General features: G+C 45.6%; 1 protein-coding gene across 1 annotated transcript in view; it reads left to right on the forward strand.

Annotated features, from left to right (window-relative positions):
* GPC1 (glypican 1) overlaps positions 1 to 27,080 on the forward strand; it is a 208,532-nt gene that overhangs the window by 154,630 nt on the left and 26,822 nt on the right. Inside the window, exon 3 of the mRNA XM_059479216.1 lies at positions 24,027 to 24,418. Within this exon, the coding sequence (XP_059335199.1) occupies positions 24,027 to 24,418 (392 nt within the window). The remainder of the gene's footprint in view (positions 1 to 24,026; positions 24,419 to 27,080) is intronic.

The following is a 27,080-nucleotide window of genomic DNA, read 5'->3' on the forward strand; positions in this document are numbered from 1 at the left end:
AATCTTGTTTCTTAAGATAGAGGTATGCATATGTAAATTATCTGGTTTTATATCTGTAAAAAGTTTTCATGTGATTAAGGTAAAACCTTGGCTCAGGGGTAAAGCATCTTACCAGTTATTGCTGGAGATGTATGTCAGCTGTACAGTTTCTAACATGTTCACACTGGTCAGGTTTGAAGTTTCCAGCTCATTTCTTCAGGGTTAAGTTTCTTGAAGTGTTGTCATCCTCCCCAGTGAGTTGCCCCAGGGCAAGTAATATTTTGCAGTATGTGGGAATTGAAGTGATATGCCTTTATCCAGTGTTTTGTTAGCTGCATTGTTTGTATGCATTGGATTGCCTAGGAAACCATAATAATCTTGTTAAAATAAAGCTTTAATCTCTCTGTGGCATCGGGGCTAGTTCAAAAGCCACACCAACACTGGCAGCTCGTCACATGGCACATTAATTTAGGGCATTTCTCTTTCTGGGAGGTGGCTGAGCTCTGGCACTGCCCAGAGCTGGGCACAGCAGCAGCCCCATGGTCGCCGTGGTGCAGCAGGGCTGGGCTCCAGGGCAGAGCACCTGCAGCCTTGTGCAGCTGGAGAGAGCCCTGGGGCAGCACCTCCTGCAGGATCAGCCACAGAGACTCTGCACAGCGAGGACACCGAGCCCCCTGCAGCAGGCACCAGCTCAGAGCTGCCTCTCTCAGCCTCTCTGCACCCACCAGAGCTGGGAGTGGAATCACCTGCATTTCCCTGTGCTTGATTGTGGCCAGCTCACTGAATGCACTTTTATAAGCTCTGTTCTGCTCAGTGTTTCCCCAGTTACATGTGCTGTTAATGGTTTTTAGCAAAAGAGAAGGCTGCCTTCTCCTCCAGCTCACTGGGAGATCCCTCTGGTGGAGGCTTTCCAGGAGGGAATCTCCTGTGGCCTCCATCATCTCTTCCACAGCACTGTCCCAGTGGCTGGGGCTGGTCTGGCCTGAGCCATCCTCCACTGCTCAGGATGCTGAGACTCTGGAGTTGGCTGCTCCTCCCCTCTTGCTCACAACTTCCAGTTTTGGATTGCATCAGGTCATTTGTATATATCTAGTTAAGAAATTACACCAAAGTATTGACCTCTGTGGACATCCAGCAGCTCCTTCAGACAGCTCCAGCCTTTCTTCTCTTCCCTGGTTCTTAATTTGCACTTCAGAGAACAGAAGGCAACTGAGCTGCTGATGGAATAAAACCTGTCCCAGTTTGAAGATAATCAACAAAGTTAGTCCATGAAATAATTTCTAAGATATAAACAAGATCAAAGCACTATCAGATGTGGACACCAAAAGAGTAGGCTTTGATAATTTAATCTACCAAATTACCAATTTTGGGGCATTTGATTTGTTATTTCTTCAAACTAGAGGCATGATGCTGCTGCTCTTAGTTTTTAATCTCTTAAAAATAGAAGAGATTACTGCCAGAGGAATGTGCTGCTCAGGCAGAGTGATGCTGGTTAACCCTTTCTGTAAATCATTTTAATTGCAGTTTGCTTTTTCTGTGACAATAGAACCCTGTGCTCAGTGTGATTCCAGACAGGTGAGCCCATCAGAGCTGCCTGTGCAGCAGAAAAGATTCCTCATGGTCTTGGCAACTTCTTCCTTTGGTTTATACATTTCTGTCTCATATTTTCCTGCTCTTACTCCTGCTCTCAGCCCAAGCAGGTCCATCCTGCATTTTCACAGTCATTTCATTTCAGGAGAACTGGCTGGGCTGGTGCTTCTCCAGTATCCTCTGGAGAAAAGATAATGAGTCTGGCACTGATAAAAGCTGCTCACCTCATGGCACTGGGTGGAGGAGGCTGGATTATGTGATGGGCAAGTCTGTGTTTATGTATTTCTGATGGGATTAAAGAGCCTGTGTTTGACCTGGACAGTTCCCATGCTTTGGGCTGTTTGAAAAACCTCCCTGGGGGAAGGGAGGTGTCTTCAAGGGGCAGAGAGTTTTCTATTATGTAAAATAATACAGAATAAGCTCTTGTGGTTATAAGTATGTTTTACTGTCTATATTTGCACAGCCCAAATTAATTCAGCATGTTTTCAGGCCAGGAGAACCTAGCTGAGCCCTGCCAGAAGTCAGCAGCAAATTTGGTAGTGGATACATTCTTTTCTTTCAGCAATGAATACATATTAAAGCTCAGGAGAGCAGCCTCTGGTGGGGGAAATTTCATCCTGAAGGGAGATTTGGAAAAATCCCTAATTGTGGGGCAGAGAGCCTGCAAGAAACAATGAGATGATGCATCTGCTGCTGCTGCTCTGCTCTCTTCTGAAAGCTGGTGTTGAAACACTTTTTCCTCTTCTGCTGGCTGACAAGTGCTTATTATGGCCTGATTTTTGGTGAGAGAAGGTTTGGAAGCGAGTATTTTTGTTTCTCTTTATCAGAGCAGGCCCTTCCCCAGCTCCCCACACCCAGCACCTTCCTCCCAAGCACTGCTGGCATTTCATCCCCTGCACTTGGTGCTGATGAGGCAGCAGAGTGTCACCACACAGCTGTGGCCTTGCAGAAGGACAAGCACCAGCTCACACAGAAAAAGGGAATTACTGTACCCTGCAGTGGTGCAGGGCACACCAGGAGAGCCTGGCCTCCTTCATCTCATTCAGTCATTTTGGACTCAGTGATCTTGAAGGTCTTTTCCCACCTTAATGATTCTCTTTTCACCTGTCTACTGATTAACACAGGGCAGAAGAAATGGGGAGATATCCTGGCGAAATGTGATCCACTTTCCTCTTAGCAGGAGCAGGACAAAGCTGGAACAAACACGTGCTCAGGACAGCACCTCTGTCCTTCCATCACTGAAGAGTGTGTGCCACCCATCCCATTTCCCATTCATTTAACCACATCACCAGAACTGGAAGCAGGGAAATGTGGTGTTTTGGAGTTTTTTAATTTAAAATATCCAGATAGTTAACAGGCCTTTGGAATTTGTCTCACCCATTTGTTAAACACACATAAAAATAACAACCCTGCTGTTTTTTGAGGTCCCAAGGGAGCTGCCTGAGCTAAGCCCCAGCACAAGGAAGGCAGTGCAGGAGGAATGCCTGGAAGAGTTTCACAGCAGGAAGAAGAAATGATTAAGCACCTCAGCTGATGGTTGCTGGGCTCTGGCAGCCTGCAGCTCCGTGCCAAGCTGCTGGGTTTATATCAGAGGAACTGCAAATTGTGCCTGGGCTGAATGATGGAGCTCTGCTGCAGTGTCATCCCTTGGTGGGGTGGGAAAACCTACTGCCCCATCCTTCTTGAGATAAGAGAAATGCAAGCCCAGCCATACCAGCTCAATTAGCCTTCAGTTTTCCATATAGCCATACAGTCAATTAACCAGAGATGAAAACCTGAGAACATTCATTTTTCTGTCAGGATCCTCTCTCACACAGCTGTGGTGCTGTGAGAAGCTTCCCTTTGTTCATGCCTGGAGGGGCAGCCCCTGCTGGGTGTCTGGAGCAGCCACAGCTCTGTGTTTTTCTGGCTGGGTAGAGCAGGGAGTGCCATGCTCACTGCACTGGCAGTGGCACTGTTGCAGGTAGCATGTAAAGCACTACAATTAGCTCCAGAGGGGCTGAACATGTGTTTTACAGTCCCATTAATAACAACCAGCTATTTGTTATTGCAGCATATCAACAGGGCTGCAAGCTCTCAGGTGTATCCAGGACATGAAATTATAGATCAGAGGTGTGCAGAAAATAGGAAGAAGAGAAAGGAATTATTTGTAAAATTTCCTGATCTTACAAATACATGAATTTTCCTGGGGGCAGTTTGTTATCTACTATTTGCTGTGTGCAAACAGCAATGTACCCTTGGGACACTGGGGACCTCTCACCTTTCATGCTTGCCACCAGAAACCTTTTCTGTGTGTTGCTGAGGGTGGATGTACAAAGCCACAGCACTTTGTTCAGCACTGCCTGGGGCTCAGCAGGATGAGCCCTGATGAACAGGGAGAGACTGGCACCAGCAGCGTGGGACAGTTAAAGTCAATGCTCCTAAAAATTGCCTTTCAAAAAAAAACACTTCCAAATCGGTCTGAAGTGATTTAGAAAATGTTTAATGTTTCATGTTCAACCAACAGCTGAAATACAAAGGCTGAAATACAAATATCACCCCTAAATAATTCCCACAGGAGTCGTGACACTGAAGAAGCACAAAACCCACGACAGGCAAAGGCAAAACAAAAGAAAAATGCAAACAAAGACCCCCAATCCCACCAAGTTCAGTTCTCAGAACTCGTTTAACTTGTGTGACCTCTCCCTTTGACTCCTGTAAGACAATCAGCATGCTGCAAATTAAGCACAGGCACAGATGTTGTTCCTGAAAATGTCTATTTGTGGAACAAATTATTTATAATGGGAAATGGCATCTGTGTCAATTGAAGAAAGCACCAGGCGAGGATAATGGGTGCTTTATAGTCTGAGGTGCTGTGGGGCTCAAGGTGAGCTCCCCATGGGTGGGGGGTGGCTCTGCAGCCCTGGGGAGGCACAGAGGAGTCACAGCCTCCCTGCTCCTTTCCTCAGGATGCTCAGTCTGTCAATCTATGGCCAAGTCTATCACTCTGCTAATTTTAGTGGGAGCCTTTTTTGCTTCACCAAGCCCCAGGCCTGCCTTCTGCAGTTTAAGGAATATTTTATATGTAGAAGTAGAAATCCTATGTGATAATCCTGAAATTCTTTTAGGAATTACTGGCACTCAATTGTAAGATTATGAAACAGCAAAGAGGAGGGAATAAAACTCTGGAAGTATAGGGAGAGAAGTTTCATATTTTAAATTCTAAAATATTTAAGGTCTTTGATTCCAGTAAAGTTTAGTTGGGGTCCTCTGCATGCCTTCCTGACCTCATCTATAGAGTAACTCCTGAAGTTGCAGAAGTCTCTGAGCCTTAATATTAAATTTAAATATTTAAATTTAATATTAAATTTTGCAACACTTCTGACTGCAAGCAGCCAGAAGCTGCTTGTGAGCCACAGGAGGGGAAAGCTTTTGGTGCCATAAAATCATTCTTATTTCCTCGTTCCCAGAAAATAGGGCTGCAAATGCAGTGTTCACACATGGGCACTGCCAGCAAGGGCTGTGAGATTAACCTTCTGTGCTTGGGGGTATTTACTGTTGTGCTGATGAATTCTAATAATTAATAGCAAAAGCTTTAAGAAAAACAGGAATTTTGGTTTGGAAACAATGTTTATGTGTGCACTGTTTAAATCAATAGCTTTTTCTTAGTAATGGTAGCACAGTGGAGTAATTGCAAAACTCACTATTGTGACGAATTGATGTTTTTCATATCAAAACAAATGGAAATCTCAAAGATGACTGGATTAAATTGAAGAAGCCAATATTACAGCATTTTTATTTGCTTTTATGTGTGGAAATTCAGTGTCATCTAATTTTTGCTACTTTTTGTGCAATCTCATATTTGTTGAAACCACCGCTTTCCAATCTTCTTCTCCTTCCCCAGGGATAGCCCAGTGTTAAAACCCTAAAACACACATAATTTTTCAGTAAAAGCAATTACTGGTTTTGCTTTGTTTATGGTGGAGATCAGCAGTACTTGATAGCCTACCTAAATTATCACAGATTCGATTTTTATGTAGTGTGAAATTATTGGCGAATCAAACTCCCCACCGTGGCAGATGACTCAAGATTGCAATAAATACTCTGGATGAAGAATTCTACTACTAAAGGATGTTCTTCATGCCCTCCTCTTACCTACTAAACACTTCCTCAGGATCAGTGGGTGTTGTAGAAGTCAGAAAACGTGCAGGCAGCTCTGATCCCTGAGCCCTGCAGTGAGGGAGACGTTCAGGTGGTGCTGGTTGATGTTTCCTCACACTGGGGCAATAAAAAGGAGTTTTGTGTTGGAAAAAGGCTTTGAAGTGAGACACCCTGGGATGGTGTGCACTCTTATCTGTGCAATAAATTTGTGATTTTTATATTCAGTGGCACATGGTTACTGAAAGGTGTCTGAATTGCTGAAGAAAAGTCATTTAATTGAAGTCAAACATCAAAATATAAGGCAGACCCAAATATAAAGAAATTAAGTATATTCAGCTGATCTTATTCTAGCAAGGGGTTTATTTTTAACTTTATGATTATGTATTTTTATAGTGTCACATCAACATAAAGGGCTTTTCTTCACAGCAAGAGCAGAACAGAGGAAGTTCAAATAAATGAGATCCAGTGTCCTTCAAGGAGGCAGTGGTAAACAAGGAAAGATGGAAAAGTTCAAATATAAACTAACTATTCTTGCTGTGGAGAGAGAAAAGAAGCCATGGATTATGTTTGAGAAGACAGCTGGTTAAAGACCAAAATCAGTATTGTTGTCCCCAAAGTCTGCCACAGTGATATTTGAGAAAGCCATTCAAGCCTCACGTGGCACAGACAGACAAAAATAAATCTGATAGAGCAAATTCAGTTCAAAACCAGACTGCAGAAGGCCTTCAGATACATCAGAGCCTCACTAGGAAAAGGAAAAAGATGAGGGAGAAAGGAAGAAGAAGAATATTGTAGGGAGAAAGTTCCACAAAAGTAAAGCCAGTGGCTGTGGTTGTGCAAGTGGCACTCCCAGGCGGGCAGGGCACTTGCCTGGGGCCTGTGTGGGGTTCTGCCCTCTTGGGAGCCATTGTCCCACCTCTGTTAGCACTGCCTGTGCCTTGGTGGCCTCAGGAGCTTCAGATCAAGTTAGTACAGAGCACGAGTCCTGTGGTTCAAGCTACACCTGTCTGGCAGCTGATTGTCACCCTGCTAATGAACACCAAATAGTTTTCTTTTTAATAACAGTGCTTTAGCATCATGGTCCAAGTGTCAGCCTGAGCAAACCTTTAAAACAGCCTATTTTAAGGGGATTAGAAACAGGAGTGCTGTTAGATCAGACCAGGTGATAGAAATGCCAAGGGCTCAAGCAGTAATTGGACTTAGTTCAAGCTTTCAGTGACAGAACTGTAGTTCCAAAGTGCACGCTCCACTTTTGATAGTGTGTGTGTTTTTCAAGTGCTCTCATCCCAGTTTCTGTCCCACAGCCCTTGCATGCAGAGGCAGAGGAGCAGAGAGGAAGGGCATGGCTTGCTCTGCTTGGGATTGAACCCCCATTTTTGTCTCCCACCTTCAGGCTGAATCACCAGGATTTGTGGTGTTGGTGCTGTGGTCAAGGAGCCCTCAGGGACCAATTGCCCCATACTGAGGTGCAGAGAAGCTCCACACCTGTGCAAGGGAGATACAGGCTAGAATTAAGGAGGATGTTTTTCACAGAAAGAGTGGTCAAATACTGGAATCATCTACCCAGGGAGGTGGTGGAGTCACCATCTCTCAATGTGTTTAAAGGAAGACTGGATGTGGCACTTGGTGCCATGATCTGGTTGAGGTGTTAGAACATGGGTTGGACTCGATGATCTTAAAGGTCTCTTCCAACCAAAAAATTTTGTGATTCTGTGATTCTATTCACAGGCAAATGCAGGTGACTTCTGTTCCCAGTCACTTGCATTCAGGTGCTTTCCCCTGAAAAGTGTCAGGAGGAGTGGAACGGGTCCTGCCCAGAAGGTGCCTGTTAGACTGGAGAAAGTAGTGCTGTGGAATTTAAAATTAAAAAATCAACATGAAAATGTTCTGCTTTAATATTGTTACAGATTAGTTCATTCTAAGGCAGGTCTTTAAGGAAACAGCTTTTGCTTTCTCATTTGTTAAGGATGAGTTGGTACAGTAGTTTCCATGGGTACACTAGGGTCATTTATTCCATAGATCTCTTATAAATAAGTTGCAGCAGCTATTTGGCATCTTGTTCAGGACTCATTTTAGCTTCTGGATGTGCAGCACCATTCTGCTGATATTTTATGACCATATTTGCTATTATTTTTTAACATATTGTCCAAGTGGTTCCATGAGCACTAGAACTAATGAAATCTGTTTTTCTAGGGCTTTGTATTTCATGCACAATTGACTTGCATGTCAGAGAAGGTGCAGGATCCCACTGAAGCTGTTCCTGAACTCCGTGTGTTTGTAGTGGCCGCCCCTGCATATTCTTGTAGGAGTCAGTGAGACAAAGGCTCTCTGAGCCTTTCCCATGCAGAAGTTCTTGGCTCAGAGGGTGCTGAGGCCCTGGCACAGTTGCCCAGAGAAGCTGTGGATGCCCCATCCCTGGAAGTGTTGAAGGCCAGGCTGGATGGGGTCCTGAGTGACCTGATCTCTGGTGGGTGCCATCCCTATCCATGGCAGGTGGGTTGGAGCTAGATGATATTTCAGGTCCCTTTAACCCAAACCATTCTGTGATTTTATGACTCAGGACAGCACACTGAGGGTGTCTGTCTCCTCCCTGGCCTGCACTCCTTCATTTCCCAAGACTGGTAGGGGTGTGTTAATGCCCATCTCATTCAGACTCTTTGGCAGTCCTGCTTTGAATCCACCAGCATGTTCAGGCCCACCCTAGAGGATGGACTAGCATAGACAAGAAACTCTGCTCTTTTTTCCCCCTTTCTTTTAACTTGTTCAGTCCACTTGCACAGATTTCCACGTGCACATCTGGGCTGGTTCCAGAGATGTTACAGACACATTACACACTGCCAGCTGTGTGAGACTGCACACAAAAAACCTCACCAAGGAGCATCAGCCTCTCTGTCACCAGCTCAGCAGCTGCAAACACCTGCAAGGACCTTTTCCCTGTTTCCAGCCCCACAAAGCAGCAGTGCCACTGCAGAACACTGATGAAGGGAGCTGGAGCAGGAGCAAGCTCCCAAGTACCAGGAGTTTCCTTCCCCAGGCATTTGTTATGGAGGGTCCCATGAGAGTAGCATGTTAATTTAATTAATTGAGGGGAGACACAAGCTTGAGGCCTCCATTTGTGTGATGTAAGCAAGTAGAGATGCGTGAGTGAAAGAAAACATCTCTGGGTACGTGGCAGAACTTCCACAGGGTGCAGAAGGAAGGCCTGGGCAGGTGGATCATGCAGGGCAACTCCTCTGTTGGTTGTGTAGGAGGATGATAACAGCCAAGGATCAAGGCAACAGGGTCAGAAGCTGTGAAGGATGAAGGTTTGGTTATTTGCAGTGTGAAGTGGGGTGGGGGAGAGTCTCCTCATAGATCACTGCCTCACTGATATTGGCACACAGATGCCACCCCTTCCTTTTAGTTCTTGTCCTTTTCTGTGTGCAGAATGCAATGCTGTGGGCCCTACAGAGTGCCAGAGGGACACAGAGGGACACAGGGAGCTTGGAAGGAACTGAGATTACCCTGCAATTTGCTAATCAACAGTTGAGCTACTCTTTCTCTCCTCAAAGAGATTAGAGCAGCATAAACACAAAGTTGCCGAGCATGAAGCTGAAATGGGAATTAAAAGAGAAGGAAATCAGCTCTGTAAATTGTTGGTTCTGTACAGCAGTTCCAGGGTGTAAATGGGGATTTGGGAAAAGGCACTGTGACAGCATGTGGCATCAAGGTCTGGTCCTCCTCCAGTCAGCTGCTTCCACATCTGTGGTTTTTAGGGCTGGGAGTGCTCTTCTGCTCCCCCAAACATTGGGAAATGTCATTCAGTTTGCTTTCTGCTATTTAAGCTGCACAGAATTGTACTTATGTCCTTTTGAAAAGCTCACACAACCCAAAATTGGTTCCTCCAGACACAGATTGGCTCACTCAGAGACATTCTCTGGGGAATATCCATCACCTCACCACTTGTATTTTCTCCTGAGCACACCAGGAATTGATATGGCTGTTTTACAGTCAGCAAGTTGAAAGCAGAGTTCAGCTGAAACAGCTGGGTGGGCCATTGATCTGAACCCAGATGGAGCATCCTGAGGGAATTAAAGGCAAATTGTCGAATTACCCAGCACCACAACAGGCATGGAAAAGTCAATTTATAGGATGGGCTCTCCTTACCAGAGAGCCTTAATGAGGGCACTGCTCAGGCTGCCTTGTTATCTATTGCCTCTGCCCAGGGCTGACACTGAGCTGCATTTATTACAGTTGTTGTTTCAGTGGTAGTATAAGATAACTCTGTAGGTTTCCATGGATTCACTGCCAGGCAGAGGAGATGTTCAGGTCTCACTCACTGGTGTGTTTGTAAAGAAAAAGCTGGATCTGTGTCACCTGGAGAAGCTGTTACTGAGCTGGGCCATGCCATGATCTGCTTCACCCAGTGTGAGCTCCTGGCCAGAGAGCACCTCTGCACATCAGCAAACAGTGGTGCAGCACTCAGCTTTTCATTGACAGGAGATACATAATTACTGTCCTAATTAAGTAATCACTGAGCTTCTGGGTTATGGAAGATCTCTGGAGATGCACTGAGGCACAGCAAGGTCACAGGAGGGTATCTGCCTCAGGAAGGGGGGCAGTGCTGGAAAGAGGAGCTTGGCCAAGCCCCAGTGCTGTTTGTAGGAGGCTGCAAGTGCCCCATCCCTGGTGGGCCAGGCAGGAGCCAGGGGTGGCCCTGGGTTGGGTTTGCTGGGCCTGTGATCTGAGCCTTCTTTTCCCACAGAACAAAATTCACTCTGGTTTTTACCTTGATCTTGAGAGTATCCTGGGCCAATTAGTGTAATGGCAATTAGTGAGGTGCACCCTGGCTTACAGAGAAAGCTCCAAAGGTATCCTGTGTGCCTCTGCCCCAAGAATGTTCTGTTCTGGTACCCTGGATGTCTTGTTGGCTTTGTTTCATGTCTACCCAATGGACTTGGTTGTTGTTTTGGTTTTTTTTTTTTTTTTTTCTGATTTGATCATCTTCTGCATTTATTTTAGTCCTCAGCATCCAGGACAATTTTTAACAGGAGGCAGGCTTTCCATAGTTTGGCTGTTTAAAATAGTATTTTCTTTTGTCTGTTCTAAATCTTCTGCCAGATCTGAGATTATTTTGATTGGCTTCAAACATTTGTGGTTAGAGGAAAAGGTGGATGACAGCTGCTTGTCAACCTCTCTGCATCCCTAGAAATTCATTAATTTATCAAGGTGTTTAATGAGGATTTTAATCTATATTCATAGGGGGATATTTTAAGGAGCTCAGGGTTTGTTACTCATGTCCAATTCACTGGTGCAATGTACTTCGGATAAAAACCTGACAGGAAAAAAAAGAAAGTTTTATGTTGGTTAAGTGAATCAAGCCCATGCTTTTAACAAGTATCCATTTCTCCCATCATCCACATTTGGACCAGAGCCAGAGATGCTTCAAAAGCAGCAGAAACCCCAACTCAGGCAGGAGGAGCATGCCAGCATCTCAGGGTAACCAAAGCCTTTTTTTAGTTGTTGTAAATGAATTTTTAAAAAGAGGAGCACGTGTAATTTCCTCTCTGCTTTTTCCCAAGTGTAGCTGCAGCCAGAGTTCAGTTAACCATTCCAGTTCCCAGCTAATGTTTTATTTAAGTTGCATTTTGATCTCTGTTCCATAATCTGGGTGTCAGCCAGGGATGGGTGCAGATGTCCTCAGTCACTGATGTGTCCAGGGACAGTCCTGAGAGGCACAAGGCACCCAGGCACGTTGGCTTTTAAGGTTTTATTGTGCTTTGAAATGATTTATGTTTGATTGACACAAATTTCAAATATGTGTGTAATGTGTAGATCTCAGAATGGAATTTGTGAGGATGGGAGATGAGACATTTCTCAACTCTGCAGACTCTTTCCCAAGCCATTGTGTTTCCTCCACATGAAGTTGAGATGAGTTTTAAATGTCCATTGGCAGTGTGGAGGTGACTGCCAATATCCCAAAGCAAATCGATTTTGTGGCAGATTTTCCATGCTGGGACTTATACACAAGTAATAAATCATGCCAGTAATATGTAATGTGTATAGTCCACAAACTAAAGAAAATATGTGTGTTAGAAAATATATTCAGACATAATAGTAAAAGATCTAAGTACTGGACGAGGTATTTTTTCTACCTCAATGAAATTAAGCAAAATCAGCCAGCAGTAATTCAGTAGATGTACAGTACAGCTCAGGTGGCTGTAGGTTGTGGTATCTCAGTGTTTAACTCATTTTGCTTTTGAGCTGATTCTCTTCATGAAGCTGCAGCATCAGCTCAGGGGACAGGACACTGAGCTAGGGCTGGTCTGGTGCCACGTCTGCATTTAGAAAGAACTGTTCCCACTTAGGTGCTTTTCTGTGATCCAGCACTCCCTGAGTGCTCAAGCACCTCCCCTTGGCTTCAGCCAGCCCTACCTGGGGTATTCAGCAAAGCTCCCAACTCAGAAAATCCACTGGTTTTATCCCAGGCTGTTACAGCCACTATAGGCCTAGCAACCTTTAAAAAAACCAACAAACGCCTTGAAGGAAAAGGTTGGATAAGCTGAGCTTAAATCTCCCTTTAGGATTGCTTTTTAAGTGACTTTGTATTTTAAAACAGAAATAGGTAAATGGTGCTAGGGTCTTTTGAAAATCTGTCTTTATCTAGATTTTTGTCTTTGGATAAGGTGAAATTAGAGGTGTTTAACAGAGCAGATGCCATCTGATGGAGCAGAAACTAAAATTTGCTAATGAATTTATTATTGTAATATCTGCCAGAGAACATGAATTTCTTTTCCTCAACAACTGGTAAAATTTGCTTCTTTTGAAGCAGTCACCTGGGGAAAGAAATACCATGTGGTTATCCCTAGGAAAAATCCCCATGCATTGAGGGGGGGCTTTGTTACCCACATCCTTCTGACTGTTCCAAATTTCTAAAAGTGTGCTGTGATTAACTATTAATAATAAATATAGATATTTTTATCATTAATAAATATAATAATATATTACTATAGTATATTAATATATTGGTAGTATATGTTTCTATTAATTACTAATGATACATATAAATAATATTAATTACTATTATTTTAGAGGATGTGTGTATACGATATCCCTATTTCATCTCTATTAAAATAGCCATTGAGACTAATTTTAGATTCCAGGAACAGATGTGCATGTCTGTATGTACATTCTGCCCACTCCCAGCTGTCAGAGGTACACCTGTGCTGCATTCTTCAGGCTGCCTCTCAACATCAGCTGTCTGCAGCCATCTCTACCTATTTCTTCTTTTCATGCTGGTTCCATGGGAGCAAAATATTTTCACAAAGAGGCAAGTTATTTTCTGAAGGCACTGAAGGAGAGAACACTAGAGCTTAAGGGCTTTATACAGACTTAGATAAACTCCTGCAATAATAACAGGGGAACTTAGCCTGTCTGGAATATTATCCCCACAGCCAGTAATTCCTGTACTCCTTTTTTCCTTTGGGAAAGCCCACATGTCACATACTGAAGATTTTTAGAGATTCAAGGACCATGTGTCTTAGATACTCTAGACTGCAAAAATGCAGTGCCAAGCATAGATCCAAATGATCTAATTAACCCAACAATAAATAGTTTGTCTAGAGGCCATTCAGAGCAGAGGGCAGCACTAATGAAGAAGATAAAAAGCCAGTTCTCACTGCCACAGCTTTTGCAAAACTCAAACAAGGAGTTTTGATCTGTAAAACCATGTAATGGGGATGCTCAAGCACCTCTGTGAATGCAGAAACAAACCATGGGGTTGTTTCCTCTGCTTTTGTTGCAGAGACAAATACATTTAATTCTAAAGAAGTGATAATTCACCAATATTTTTCTCAATTAAAATAATACTGCAAAGAGCCTGACTGAATGACAAATTGGTTCATGGTATATTTAATAAGGAAGGAAGAAGCTGAAATATATATATTGAAATGTATAAAGGCTTCATTACTTTTAGCCCAAGCAGTGCAGATGGGAGCAAGGGCAGCACCCTGAGGTGTTGTGCAGGTTAAGGTGCAGCTCTCTGGAGCTTGCTGAAAGGGGCATGTCTTGGTTTGAACAGCCAGGTGTCTGCTAAGGAAGGCAGGAGCCTGCCCTGAAATGGAGAATGTAAACCCCCTCCCTAGGAATTGTTATAATTTTGAAATTAAGGGGCAAAGGTATGGGAGAAGGACGGTTCTTTATTAGGCAATAAAAAAAATCTAAAAAAAAACAAAACCAGAAAACCCCAAAAACAAACAAACAAACAAAATCCTAGTAATATAAAACAACCCTGACAGAGTCAGGATAGGGGAGGTGTCCCAGCCCCATGCCAGGGGGGCTCAGCCCTCCTGCAGTGCCAGCTGTGGCTCTGCTGCAGCAGGGATCCTGCACAAGGGGGGAGTTTTCCTCTGCAGCTCCAGGGCTGCTGCAGATGGGCCTGGGCTCCCTCTGGCCATGCAGGGCAGCAGAAAGCTGCTCCTCTGGCAGTGCAGGGGGCAAAGGCTGCTGTGCTGTGCCAGGCTCAGATTGGATCCAGGCAGGAATGCTTGGCTCCTCCCCTGGGCGGAGCATCTCCCCATGGGATGCTGGCATTGGATCAGCCCTGCAGGGACACTCAGTGGCCATGGACAGCAGAGATCTCCTGCAGGGAGGGTTGGCTGGGGGAGAGACAAAGAAAAAACTGCCCCAGGGACAGCAGAGAACTGCCCCAGCTCTGACAGGTGGGGGTAGAACACAAACCCCCATTTCCAACCTGAGACAGGGCAGAAAGTCAAACTCATCCTCACTGAGGCTGGCTGGGATGGTGTTCCTGGGAAAGTGACAACCTTTGTGAGCACATCCCAAGCAGATCCACTGCTTGTCTCGTTCCTGCCACATCTCTGCAGCTCCTCACCAGCTCCAGTGCTCAGCTGGAATAAAGGAGTGAAAAATCCCTTTGCTCTAGAGGTGTGCTGTAATCCAGGTTCTATATCACACCTTTTAAAACTGCCAGCAACCCTCAGTATTGTTAAACATCTGAGTTTATTTTACCCTTGGAGAAATGGAGCCCTTCAGGTCTTACTGAGTAAACCTGGAAAGGAACAGGCAGTATTAGCAATTAATTTTAGTGCCTTTATGTTCCTGTCAGTGATAGCTGTGGTGCTTATTGCTTTGCCTTTAAATGCAGGCTTTCTTGGAGGAGAAAAATGAGAGCTAAATTTATCTCACAAAATTTCATTTATCCAAAAGTTCAGCTTGCTCTGGCTCAGTTATCCCAACTCCTACTACAGTCCAGAGGGAGAGGAGTGGCTGTAAAGAAGAGCTCAGCTCATGATAAAGAGGGAGGTGCCTGCCCTTCCTCAAGTGAGGACTGAGCTGCCAGGTCAGACTTGACTCCCAGGTTATGAATCCCACCCACACATCTCCCCAGTCCTTATCTAACAGAGAGGTTGCTCTGAAATCTGTTTGATAAGAGCCTGCTGGGGCAATATTTGCAGTTCATCATTTGCTGCAAGTCTCTGGTTGTAGCATAGGTATATTTAGAAAGTGCCATGCTTAAAATCCCTGCCCAGCTCAGATCCCAGGAAAACACATGGGTAAAATAATCTTCAGATTCACATCTCTTGTATTTGCTTATCCCACCCTGGATGCAAACAGAGCAAATCCCCTACACAAGGGCTTCCAGTCTGTGAGGAGATTTCCTCACAGCAGCACAGCTCTTCATTCTCTGCCAGGCAGGCTGGAGAGCAGGGTTGGAATTAGATGTTTGAAAACCTTCTGTGAACAGTCTGGCCTAGGAGCAGCAGTGCAGCCCTGCTGACCCGCTCACAGCCACACAAACTGGGCACACCTCAATGCCACCTCCTGTTCCATCACCCCACCCCTGGAGCACCAGTGCCCTCACCCCACACTTTTCCCAAGTTCCCAACATGGAAATTCCAGGCCTAAGCTACCAAAAACCTACCAAGCAGCTGGCAGAATGTGTTGTGGCATTTGATACCCCAGGGGCTGTGTGGTGCCTGAATTCCTCTCCAGGCAGGTGCAGGCTGCTTGCTCCAGCTCCCTCCTCACCCTTACACTGCCAGGCAGGAGGGAATGCTGGAGCAGGCTCAGGTGCTCCAAGGGAGGGGAAATGATGCCTCCGGTTTTAGTTTTTATCTTTTTCACATTCTGTGCTGCTTTATTGTGTACTTCGGAGCTTCATATTAAGGAATGGTGAGCTCTGTGCACAGAGCAGGGAGACAAAACAGTTCCTGCTCCAGCTGGGCACCAAGGACAAATGATCCAAATCTCAGCCCAGGAGCACAAACACCGTGGGCTGGAGAGAGAAAAACAAGCAGGGTGGGACTGCCTGGGCTAAAGCTGGAATGGGACAATGAACTGCAAGGTGCAAATGGAGCAGAACTGATCACAGTGACAGACCCCGTGCCCAGTTGTGCATTTTGGGACCATTTTGGTTCATCTTGGGTGCAGCCCTGGCTGGGCTCTTGTGCTGCCCAAGGTGGATCCATTGAGGCCTTTTAACAAATCCCTGCTTTATTCTTTAGCTCTGTCTGGTCTCTGTTCTAGGTCAGCCTTCACAAGGCATCACTGACTCCTGTTAGTGCTGCAGTCTATCACAGGCTTTGCTGTCCTGCCCCTCCTACAGATCATTTTGTGTTCTTTACCCCCAGCTCCAAGTGTCTCTTGTCTCTGAAGATTTGTTGAACTTGAGTTCAGGGGTGTCTTAAGGTTTGCCCAGAGCTGTTTCCAAGGGTCATGAGGATGGAAATACTGAGTACTGGGATTATCAAAGCCTGAAGTGGTTTCTTCACCAGCCATGTTTTAGAGAGAGCTGCTGCTGGGGCTGGAGAGGCTCTCTGTGGCTGTGCTTGTGACACCCAGGCTTGTTGCTGTCACCTTGGGTGACACCCTGTTGGGCCCTGGTGCTTATCAGGACAAGCAGAATATCCAGCTTCCCCCTGTTCCTGGAGTAAGGGCAGCTCTTTCCTCTGGGGAGCTTCCCTGCCAGGGAACATCCTCCACTCCCTTGCTGTGATAGCTGCATCCAGTCTTGCTTCACTTAGATAAAAGCAACCTGTCTTGGAAAACTGTACAGACAGAGGAAAGGCAGTATGCAGAAGAAGAAATAGCTGCACATTATTACATCTCTCTGCCATTGAACACCATGAAATGAAAATGTTGTCCAGGTCCTGGCAGGAAGAGTGCAGATGCTTTGGAGTGGCTGGAGGTGCTTCCTCCCAGGCAGAACTCCTCTCCTCACCAGCAGAGCCCTGCTCCAAACAGCATTTCCATGCAACAGCATCTCTCCTTTGCAGGGGGAGGTTTTTGTTGTTGTCTCAAAAAGCTCTCCTTTTCCCTGCCACAAGAAGCAAGCTGTCTGCTGTATGTCCCAGTCTAAACCAGTTTAAGAAAGACCAGCTTTTGCTCTTACCCAAAGGCAGCTTGAGTCAGAGATTGCAGAGATTCTGTCAAATCCTATATCCAAAGCTGCTTTCACTGTTGCTCATGTCTGTTCTGTCAGCTAATCCATCTCAGGAGACTTCAAAGACATTTGCATCTGTGCCTTTAGTAGTTAATTAAGCTGAAGAAGATGGAAATTAGTAAAGGAATTATCAGGTGAACTAGCAAAGGGGGAGGCAGCAATACACTGTGTTGAAAGATGAGCTCCTGGCCTGGAGGGAGGTCCCAGTTGTGGCTCTCAAGACAGGCCTAGACCCCATCCTAGTTAACAGCCCCATTAAAAACTGGCACAAATGGTAGGAAATGCAGTCATGAGATTAATTGGTGGCATAGTGCTGGGAAAAGTTGTCACTATTGAAGAGGATAGTGGATAACCATGACAACCAAAATAATAGAAATAGGATGAAATTCAATATTTCAGAGTTAGGCATACAGCTAGGGATTAATTGGTTGGAAATAGCAAGGGGGAGAATTAGGGATGTACCAGTTGGTGGCAGAAAGTCTGTGAAATGCTAATGTGATGTGTTCCTAAAAAAGGCAAGTGCAGTCCTTGCAGGATTCACAGTGTTATTGCCAGTGAAGGAAAGGAGTTGTTCTTTGTGCTTCTGACCACCCACACCTAGGAAGAGTTAATGCCAAGCAGGAGAGGTGCTGGTGGAGTGATCCAGAGGACTGGAGAGCCTGTCAGGTGTAAAGAGGGGAAAGTACCTTCATTTCTGTAGGAAGGCAACATAGATGCTGAGAAAGTGTGAGACTTGGTGAGTAAATGTCTCAAAGAGTGAACTCCAGGGGAAAAAGCCCAACAATTGAACTACAGCACCATATTGGCAAAGACCAAGTGGATAAAGAAGGAACTTTGACCAGAAATTGAGAAAAGAAATCCTCCTATCAGACGAGGTGCCCTGGACCAACCTTCCAGCAGGACTGAGGTCAAAATCTTGAAGTGCTTTTGTGCTGTGCACTGAGCAGCTTTAGGAGAGTACAAAACTGATCTTCCATGGCAGAGCTGGCACTCTGTGTCTCATTGACCCACAATATCTCTTCAGTTCTGTGTTCCCACCCTGTTCTCAGCTCACACTCCCAGGACACACTGTGCAGAGGAAATATCAGTCAAGTGGCTCTTTGGAGCAAATCTTAAAAGTTTTGAAGTTGTATTACCTGAAGGCATCATAATTCTTGCATCCTAGCACATTCATAATTCTTGCTTCCCAGCACATTCATTCACACCACTCATTCTTTGACTTCTAGGGAAAAGCTGGTTTTATCTCCATTTTTGGGGGCTTTTGGTTTGGTTTGGTTTGGTTGGGTTTGGTATTTTGCAGTGTGAGTCTTGGTTTATCTTGATGCCTCTTTGGTCACAGCCACCAAGCAGGGGCGTTGGGAGGGATGTACATGGGAATGATCCAGAAGAGAGCAGAGAGGGATTGTGTTCTCCAGAGGGGCTCAGGACTGAGGACACAGCCCCAGAGCAGCAGTTTTACAGGAGTGTGCAGCCGTGAGGAGAGAGGGAAACGGCACCAGCATTGCTGCATCCAGGGCTGTCTGCTCGTGGAGCTAAGTCTCTCACTGGGGTTATTTCCTGTGGAAGGACACAGCCAAGGTGTGAACAAGAGTCAGTCACTCCTCTTGGATTGATATCAGCTCTTCAGCACAGCCATGGCTAGTGCTTAAATTAGTAATAACAATTTTATAAATAAAGTGTCATTGTACTGGCTGAAGTGAATAAAATAGGCATTAATGCATTAGATTTGGATTTTAATGGCTTAAACCTGTTGCTGAGTTATTCCCTCCTAATAGTAGGTTAACTGAAAAACAGCATTAGAACCACCTGGAGAAGCAAACTGGTGTTGGGAAGTGCAGCAGGGCATTAAAGGGAGCTCACCCAGGGAAAGACTCTTCCTCAGACCAGCAGGGCTGGCACTGAGCAGGAGCTCTGCTGTAGCAGACACCTCCATCTCCTTCTTTCCCTGCTCTTGCTGGGGCTCAGGACAGCACAGAAGCAGCTGTATTTCCTCTCCTGTTTCAGTCCAGTCCTGACACACCACAGTTTGTTCACAGAGTGTTTGCCCAGCCTTCCTCCCGAGCTCCATGGCTCTGGCCCTGCTTGAATTCCACCACAGGCTCATGTGCTCACTCAAAACTGAGAAATTGATCCTCCAGACTGAGGATCTGATACTTCCTCCTCCTCATGGTGCTGCCCCACCTCCATCTGTCCTGGCAATTCATGGCAAGGCCCTCGGACCACAAACAGAGCTCACCAGGCAAAGCTGTCTGGGCAGCAGGAGGGTTTTAATTTTACCCATTGCTCCAAAAGTTCTGCAGCATTTCCACAAGAACACCATTGGTGTTCCTCCAGTCTCAACTCTTCCCTGTTGTGTGTAAGACATTTTGTACTATAGCTTTCTGCTTAAAATTCTAATAATATTGAGATTGAAATTCAGTCACCTTTCTCCATTTCTCATATTTCCTCTAGCATGCCTCTCAAATTTGATGGAGCTTGAAGGAAGCCAGCTCTGCTGCCTGCCTAAAGGGCATTTGGGTCTTCCTTCAGTGATCTCTTTCCCTCCTGCATCCATTCCCATTCCATCATTGGATTAGTTGAAGAAACCCCAGAGTGTTCCAGATGTTGAGTGATCAAATGGTAGCAGAGAGCTTGGATAGATAGAGGGGGTCTGAGGAAGGAGAAACTCAAAACTTTCTCTCTTCAGAGAGGAGCTGCCGCTCCCTGCTGTGCTGTTCACAGCTTCCCAATTTGAATCCAGAGTTGTGAAAATGTGGAAACTGTGAAAATATGAGCTGCGAACACTGGGAAGCTGCGAAGCAGGGAAATGGGTGGGGATTTGCAATCTCTCTTGAATGCAAAGGTTATAGATTCTGGTTGAAAACTTAATTCTCTGAGAAGTAAGTTTTTGTCACTACAACAGCAAGAGAAAGCCAAGGTGGCAGAATTGTTTTGGTTGTAGAAACCTTTCATTTCTTTACTCATAACTTCTGGCATCTTTGCATTTGAGGCAGAGTTCTTGAGACCTGGCCTCTGCCAAAAGACAAATTTCCTTTGAGCAAAGCCAGTTGTCTTGTTTCTGAGCTTGGAAGTGAGAAGCAATAATAATAGTAATAAAACAGACTTCCATTTCATTTTATTTTTCTTTTGAATACTTTGCAGCAAAAGGGTGTGAGAGGTGATGTTTCATGTAGGAGCAGCCTTGGTTGAGGAGCCGTGCCTTGCATTGGCCCAGGGAAAATTGAGTTTGACTTGTCTGAAGTACAGGTGTTGGAAGCCACCTGCTGGGCCTGGCAGTGTTGTGTCCCTCAGCTGGCAGGGCTGAGGAAGGACTCACCTGGCAGTGGCTCCTGAAGGAAACTTTTTGAAAGAGGGGAAAGCCAGTCATAGATTTAGCAGGTGACTTGCAGGGAGGTGACTCTGGCTAGTACTGTCTAATTCCCAAGGCTCCAAGAAGCCAAGAACAGCCATAAGCTTTTCAGCACAGGTCCACAGAATCTGTAGCTGCTTTCTTGTGACTCAAAGTGGAAGCAAATCCATCCTTTCAGAGGGAAGGACCCTCTGCAGAGCCACCTCAACTGTGCTGCTGCCCCCAGGCATGGCAGGGCAGTGGTGCCTCCTGGAGCCAGAAGGGCTTTAGAGCTGCAGCACGGGCTCCTTGGGAGCCTTTCCCTGCATCCCTGCCATTCCAAAGGTGACAAAGCCCTGTGCTGCAGTGCCACTGAGCCCTTTCCTTCCATCCCTGCCATTCCCAGGGTGACAGAGCCCTGTGCTGCAGTGCCACTGAGCCCTTTCCTTCCATCCCTGCCATTCCCAGGGTGACAGAGCCCTGTGCTGCAGTGCCACTGAGCCCTTTCCTTCCATCCCTGCCATTCCCAGGGTGACAGAGCCCTGTGCTGCAGTTCACGGCTCGAGCCTGCTGCTGGCACAGAGAACGTGGTGGCACCAGAGCTCAGGGGCTCAGGGCTGTGTCCCGCTGTGACCTGGGTGATGCTGTTCCATGGATTCGTGCCCTGCCTGAGCTGAACACTCCAGTGGTGCTCTGGGAGCCAGGGCAGGCCCAGCAGTGGTCACCAGGCGGGAGCTGATGCATGCAAAGGGACCTGCTGGCCCTGTTACTGGCAACTCCTGGTAGCAGCAGTGGAGACTTGCAGCACCCCATTACCTGAGGGTCCCCCACCCTCCATGGCTGCAGATAATGGGCTGCTCCCCCTCAAATAAATCATTCCCTCCACCTGAAATCAAGGTAGAATGGCAGGAGCCTGAACTGTGCCTCAGCAAGTTGTCTTGTCCCAAGGCCCTGCACATCCTTGATCTGTGACACGTGCCTAAACTCATTACAAGGCTGGACATCAGCAGGCAGGGTGTTCAGAAGATGCAGTGCTCCTGGGAGATCTCAGCTGACACTGTACTGAGGAACAGGGACATTGCATCCCTCCTGACAAACCTCACTTTGTGCTACCTTCTGATGCTGCAAAATGGACATTTAAATTCCCTGCCAGGTCAGCCATTCATCACAAACACGTGTAGACTTAATTGCTAATTAATTTTCCCTGACTACTGTAGATTTTTTTCCCCTCAGTGTGTGAAATCTAGAAGAACTTTGTTAGAACCAGCCACAGATGAATTGGCTGTAATCAGTGTTCCCTCACTTGGGTGAGAAGTAACAGTTCATCAGCCCTTAATTAGCTCTGACTTTTTTGAGAGCAGTCTCCAATTTTTTGACAGGGAGATATATATCTTGTTTCTCTTGTAGCAAAACAAAGAAAGTAATTTTGCCTTGAATTGACAAATTGGGCTGTGTTTGTTGGTGTTTTCTTCCTCCTGATGGTGAGAGCAAAGCTGCATGTCTTACCTTGATTGCTGAGCAAATTGTTCAGTTGGTGTCTCTTGTCACACAGGAAAGAACAGTGATTGTACAAGGAAGGGAGTTTGAGCTCAGTTTAATTAACTTGTGAATGGGCAACCAGCAGTGTTTGTGTGATATATTAAGGTAGGGAAGAGCTTTTAGATTCCTCTCAGCATCAGAGAAACTTTGTGTTTTGTTTCTGTCGCATGTGAGTGCAGCATCTCTTTTTATTAATCTGATGGGATCAGCTTTTGTCTTTTTCCCCTATTGAGAACCCCCCCATTGCAAGGTCATAGGTGACTTTGATGCCCTGATACCTGGTGTCTGTAGGGAGAAATCCAGTTTTGGTGGGGAAGGTGCATGATCAGTCATTTGAGAGATGGAGGGATCCCAGTAAAAATGGTTGGAGATACAAACTTCCCACCCAGTCATGTGGAATAAGAATAAATTTCTGCCCAAAGTACATTCGAAAACCAGTTTTTATTCAACTTTCCAGATAACAGATTTTTACTTTCTACTTCTGCATAAGTAATTAAACCAGACTTCTGCTAACACCTAGTTTGCTCACAGTCTTTTAAAAACAAAAAATCTCTTCGATCAAATTTTAATCTCTTAAGCAGCACATTGTAGGGGGCTGGAGAAGGCCAGGCTATTAATGTTCAGTGTTGCTTTGTTAAAATAGCACAGGAATTTTCAGTGCTAGCAACCTGTGGAGCAGATACAGAGGGTTCTTTTCACTTGGTCAATTTACCTGTTAAGTTTTAGCTTCATTCAAATCTGAGAAACCAGTGAGAGGTTATTAATATAGGAAAGCTTGTAGGGCCCTTCTCAGTCAGTGAATATGAGCAAGATTTATGGATCTGAGCTTTACTAGTTCTACAATTTTAGAGATCTTTAATTGTAGTCAGCACCATTCCCTCAAAAATTTGTTTAATAAAGCTTTGTACATGCAGTATGCATTTTTCAGGAGCTTCTCTTTCTTTTCTTATATGTCTAGCACCATGAAGTTAATTTATGTACCTAAATACGTGCTGTTTGATTTTAATTGAATAACAGTTTCTTTCCAACTAGAGCTTATCACACATCACCAAAAAAAATTAGTAGCCATTTAGATTTAAAGAATAGTTTAATCAGGTTTGCTTCAAAAAGACCCTAAAAGTACAAGTGTAATGGAAATTAAAATTATTATTTAAATTATTTTTCCTCTGACTGACTTCAGTGATGATTAAAGTTGTTTATGTAAATCTATTAATTGGATCAGGCCAATCCTGGTACGAGTTCCCTACTGTGCGGTCTCAGCCTGAAGGTAGCAGGCAGTTGAGATGATGGGAATACCTAAAGATGCTGGTAAGGGAGGAGTCAGATCTGTCATTCCTACCCTGCTGTGTGTAGCAAGAGTCACATTACTGTCACATCTGAGACCACCGAACCAGGGGTGTAAAAGCATTCTGTTATTTATGCTGGAACAAGAGCAGGATGCACACCCAAGTAAGCAAATGGGATGAGAAGCCCAGATAATGTTGGCCTTGGTTAAAAAGCACTGCCTTGGAGTCCCCAGGAAGATGTGCCTGTTCCTGACATTCACCTGGGCTCTGGCTGTGCCCAGAGTCAGCCTGGCTGCCACCACCAGGGATGTCCCTGGGCAGGCTTGGCATGTGCTGGCAGCCCTGCTTCATCTCACCAGAGCTTTGGGAATAACAGGTGGCAGCTTAGGGTTTGTGTAAGCAATGCCAGCTGTGAGGAAAACTTTTGAGTGACACTGTGACACCTTGAGGATTCAGAAAGAGACCCCAGCTTTGCTTCCAGGTGAGGCTGCTAGAGAGGCCCAGACCCGTTCTCCAGCGTGAAGGGGCAAGGGGAGGTTCCTCCTTCTGTCTTCATGGCTAGGGCTCAGACCCGAGAGTGTGGGTAGAGCTGGTTGGAGGAGAAGCTCTGTTAGGGCCCTTCCCTGTTCTCAGGGTATTCAGTTGTGCTGCCCAGTAACACAGCCTGCTGGATTCCAGCTTGTCTGGCTGATGCATCACCTCTGCTTTTCTCATCTTTCAGGTTATTTCCAGGATTTGTTGAACAAGTCAGAGAAGGCCCTTTATGATGCCTTTCCAAGCCTGTACGGAGAGTTGTACACTCAGAACGCGAAGGTGTTCAAGGACTTGTACAGCGAGCTGCGCCGCTACTACCGCAGCTCCAACATCAACCTGGAGGAGGCCCTCAACGAGTTCTGGACACGGCTGCTGGAGAGGCTCTTCAAGCTGCTGAACCCCCAGTACCACATCACAGACGAGTACCTGGACTGCATGGTCAAACACGCCGAGCAGCACAAGCCCTTCGGGGAGGTGCCCCGGGAGCTGAAGCTGAAGGCGACGCGAGCCTTCATCGCGGCGCGCTCCTACGCGCAGGGCTTCCTGGTGGGCAGCGACGTGGTCAGAAAGGTGTCCCAGGTATGCTGCTGCTCCCCTCTCCTCCATCCTCACCTGTTGGGAGGGGGGGTGTTTCCCTTGTTTTCATTGCAAAGCAAGCAAAGGCTTTCCAGTTCTAAAAAAATAACTACTCGAGTATTGTAAACCAAAGGTGACTCCAGCAAAGGGGAGAGATGTGACCATGGTCACAAGGGTTTGCAGGATGAGAGAGAGGCGAGAATGTTGACTCCATGATCAGAAGGCTTGATTTATTATTTTATGATGTATATACTACATTATTACTATACTAAAAAGAAAAGGAAGGAAAAGTTCTCAGAAGGCTAGCTAAGAATAGAATAGAGAAGAATGATAACAAAGGTCTGTGTCTTGGCAGAGAGTGAGAGCAGCTCCCCTGTGAGTGGTCAGTAAATCCAAACATCCACATGAGACCAATCATGGATCCACCTGTTGCATTCCACAGCAGCAGATAACCATTATTTACATTTTGTTGCTGAAACTTCTCAGCTTCAGCAGGAAAAATCCTAATGAAAGGATTTTAATGAAAAGATGTCTGTGACAGAGAGAATAATGCATCTGACTCCATCATAAAAGGCCAATGAATTACTGTATTATACTGTACTATGTACATTGTATCTAAACTGAATCTGCCCTGCATTCACTCTTGCTCACAGCTGCTCACCCTGCACTCACCTCTCATTCTCTGGTGACTGTCCCATGACAGTCCCACACACACACCTGGCCCTGATGGGCCAAGGCAACAAGGCATCCTCACTTTGGGTGAAGCATCTCCACATTGCATTCTACTTTGGCACAACACAGGCACAGCAAGCGAGATCAGAATTGTGTTTTCCTTCTCCTCTGCTTGTCCCACAGCTTCTCTCTGCTCAGAGGGCATGTGAATACCACACTCAGGGGTTACCCATCAGTGGGAGGGAGCAGCAAACCTGGACTTCTACAGGCACTGCCAACAACACTCAAACACTGAGATGTAACTCACCCCAAATCAGTTTTTGCCTCATTTCAACCCCTGCAGCAGAGATGTCGCTCAGCCAGGCTGTGAAGCCGCTCTGCTGCCTGCCCAGATCCCTTGTGCTTCCTGATGTGCCCCTAAATCACACTGCCTTGTTTTCCTCCTTGATGGGGATGTGTGCAGAGCTGGATGGCCACAAGTGTGCTGGGAATACAGGCACAGGGATGTGTTTCAGAGGCTGGCACTGGGATCCTGTGGCTGTTTATGTAGCCTGTCTATTTGTACAGCTTCTGTGTACAGAGAGGGGGAGTTTGTAAAGTGCATTGGGATCTTCAGGGATGAAAGGTGCTATATAAATGTAAATTAATATGACTGAATCCAGGGTTGCAGAAGGAAGGAAATTGTCTCTATTCTTTACTGCAGAAACAGCCTTTCAGAGCCAGAAGAAAGTGATTGTCCTGAAACAAGATAGTCAGGCTTTCCACACAGGTAGCAAGGAGAAAATCCATCATAAAAAAAAAAAGGCTTACATGCCTCATGTGGAGATGGGAATCAGCAGGTGTGAGAATCAGGGTGTGATGAAGCTGTGGATGCAGAAATGCAGAAGCACAATTCATCTCCTCAGGTGTGGTGACATGGAGCAGGGGACGGTCCCACTTAATGCAGCAAATCCAGGCTTTGATCTCAGGAAGAAACATTAATGTGGTAACAGTGACAAATGCTTTAATTTATCAATGTGGGACTATAAAACTGTTCAGCTACCCAAAAGCCTTTGTACATCTCATTACATCACACTCTCCTGGTACTTAAGACAGATAAAAGAGGAGAATGATGTAATTTCAGGGGGACAAAAGCAAAATACTTTTCATAAATCCTCTGAATGGCAGAGATTTCCAGCTCAATGGGCATGATCCTGCCTGTAGCTGAGGCTGGTGGTTAAACAGCTGGCAGGGAAACTGCAGGCATGGCATCAGCCAAGGGGAAGGACCTGAGATACCAACACGCAGCAGATTTTTCCCCCACCTTCATGTAGGCTTCTGGCCCACTGGATTTTGATTCTGGTTGCCCCTTTCTGAATTTTCCTTCTCTTGGGCATCACTTGTCAAACAGGATGTGGGGAACATGACAAGTCACAGATCCTCCTTTTCCCTCAGCTTCCCCCAGTCCATTCCTTCAGGATGGGGGTTTTCCAGGAGGGTCCCAACCGTTCCTCTCTCACTGGAGCCCTCCCTGACACTGCAGTTAACCCAGTGTGTTGCTGTTGCATGAACTGAGTCAGAAAACCTCAGCACAGCCTTCTTGAGAGCTGATTTCATAATGAGGACCAAAAGTGGCTCATTTTCCGTCTTCTTTACTGCCATTTTAGTTGTGGATTTACACTTGTGTCAAATAGATGTGAAGTGCTTGACTCAACCCACAACTGGTGCCTTGGTTCTAGTCATTTTTCATGTTGTACTGTACTTGTGACATCAGAAGAAGGTCAGAAACTGGAGTTCAACTTTCCTGTCAGCTGGTAGCAGCAGTCTTTAAAAGTATCTTTTTGAGTTGGAATTTCATATGGGGCACTGGTGAGTGTTTTGGTCCGGAGGACTGAGGAGGCCTGTTGAAATGAACACCTAGAAATAAATTAGCTAGCTTTGGACTTCAGAAAAAATAGATTTTATTTATTTATTTATTTGCAAATCCCAGGAAAACTATAGATTTCTATTCCTG

This window comes from Ammospiza nelsoni, chromosome 10 (genome assembly GCF_027579445.1).
Source record: "Ammospiza nelsoni isolate bAmmNel1 chromosome 10, bAmmNel1.pri, whole genome shotgun sequence".
Taxonomy (NCBI): domain Eukaryota; kingdom Metazoa; phylum Chordata; class Aves; order Passeriformes; family Passerellidae; genus Ammospiza; species Ammospiza nelsoni.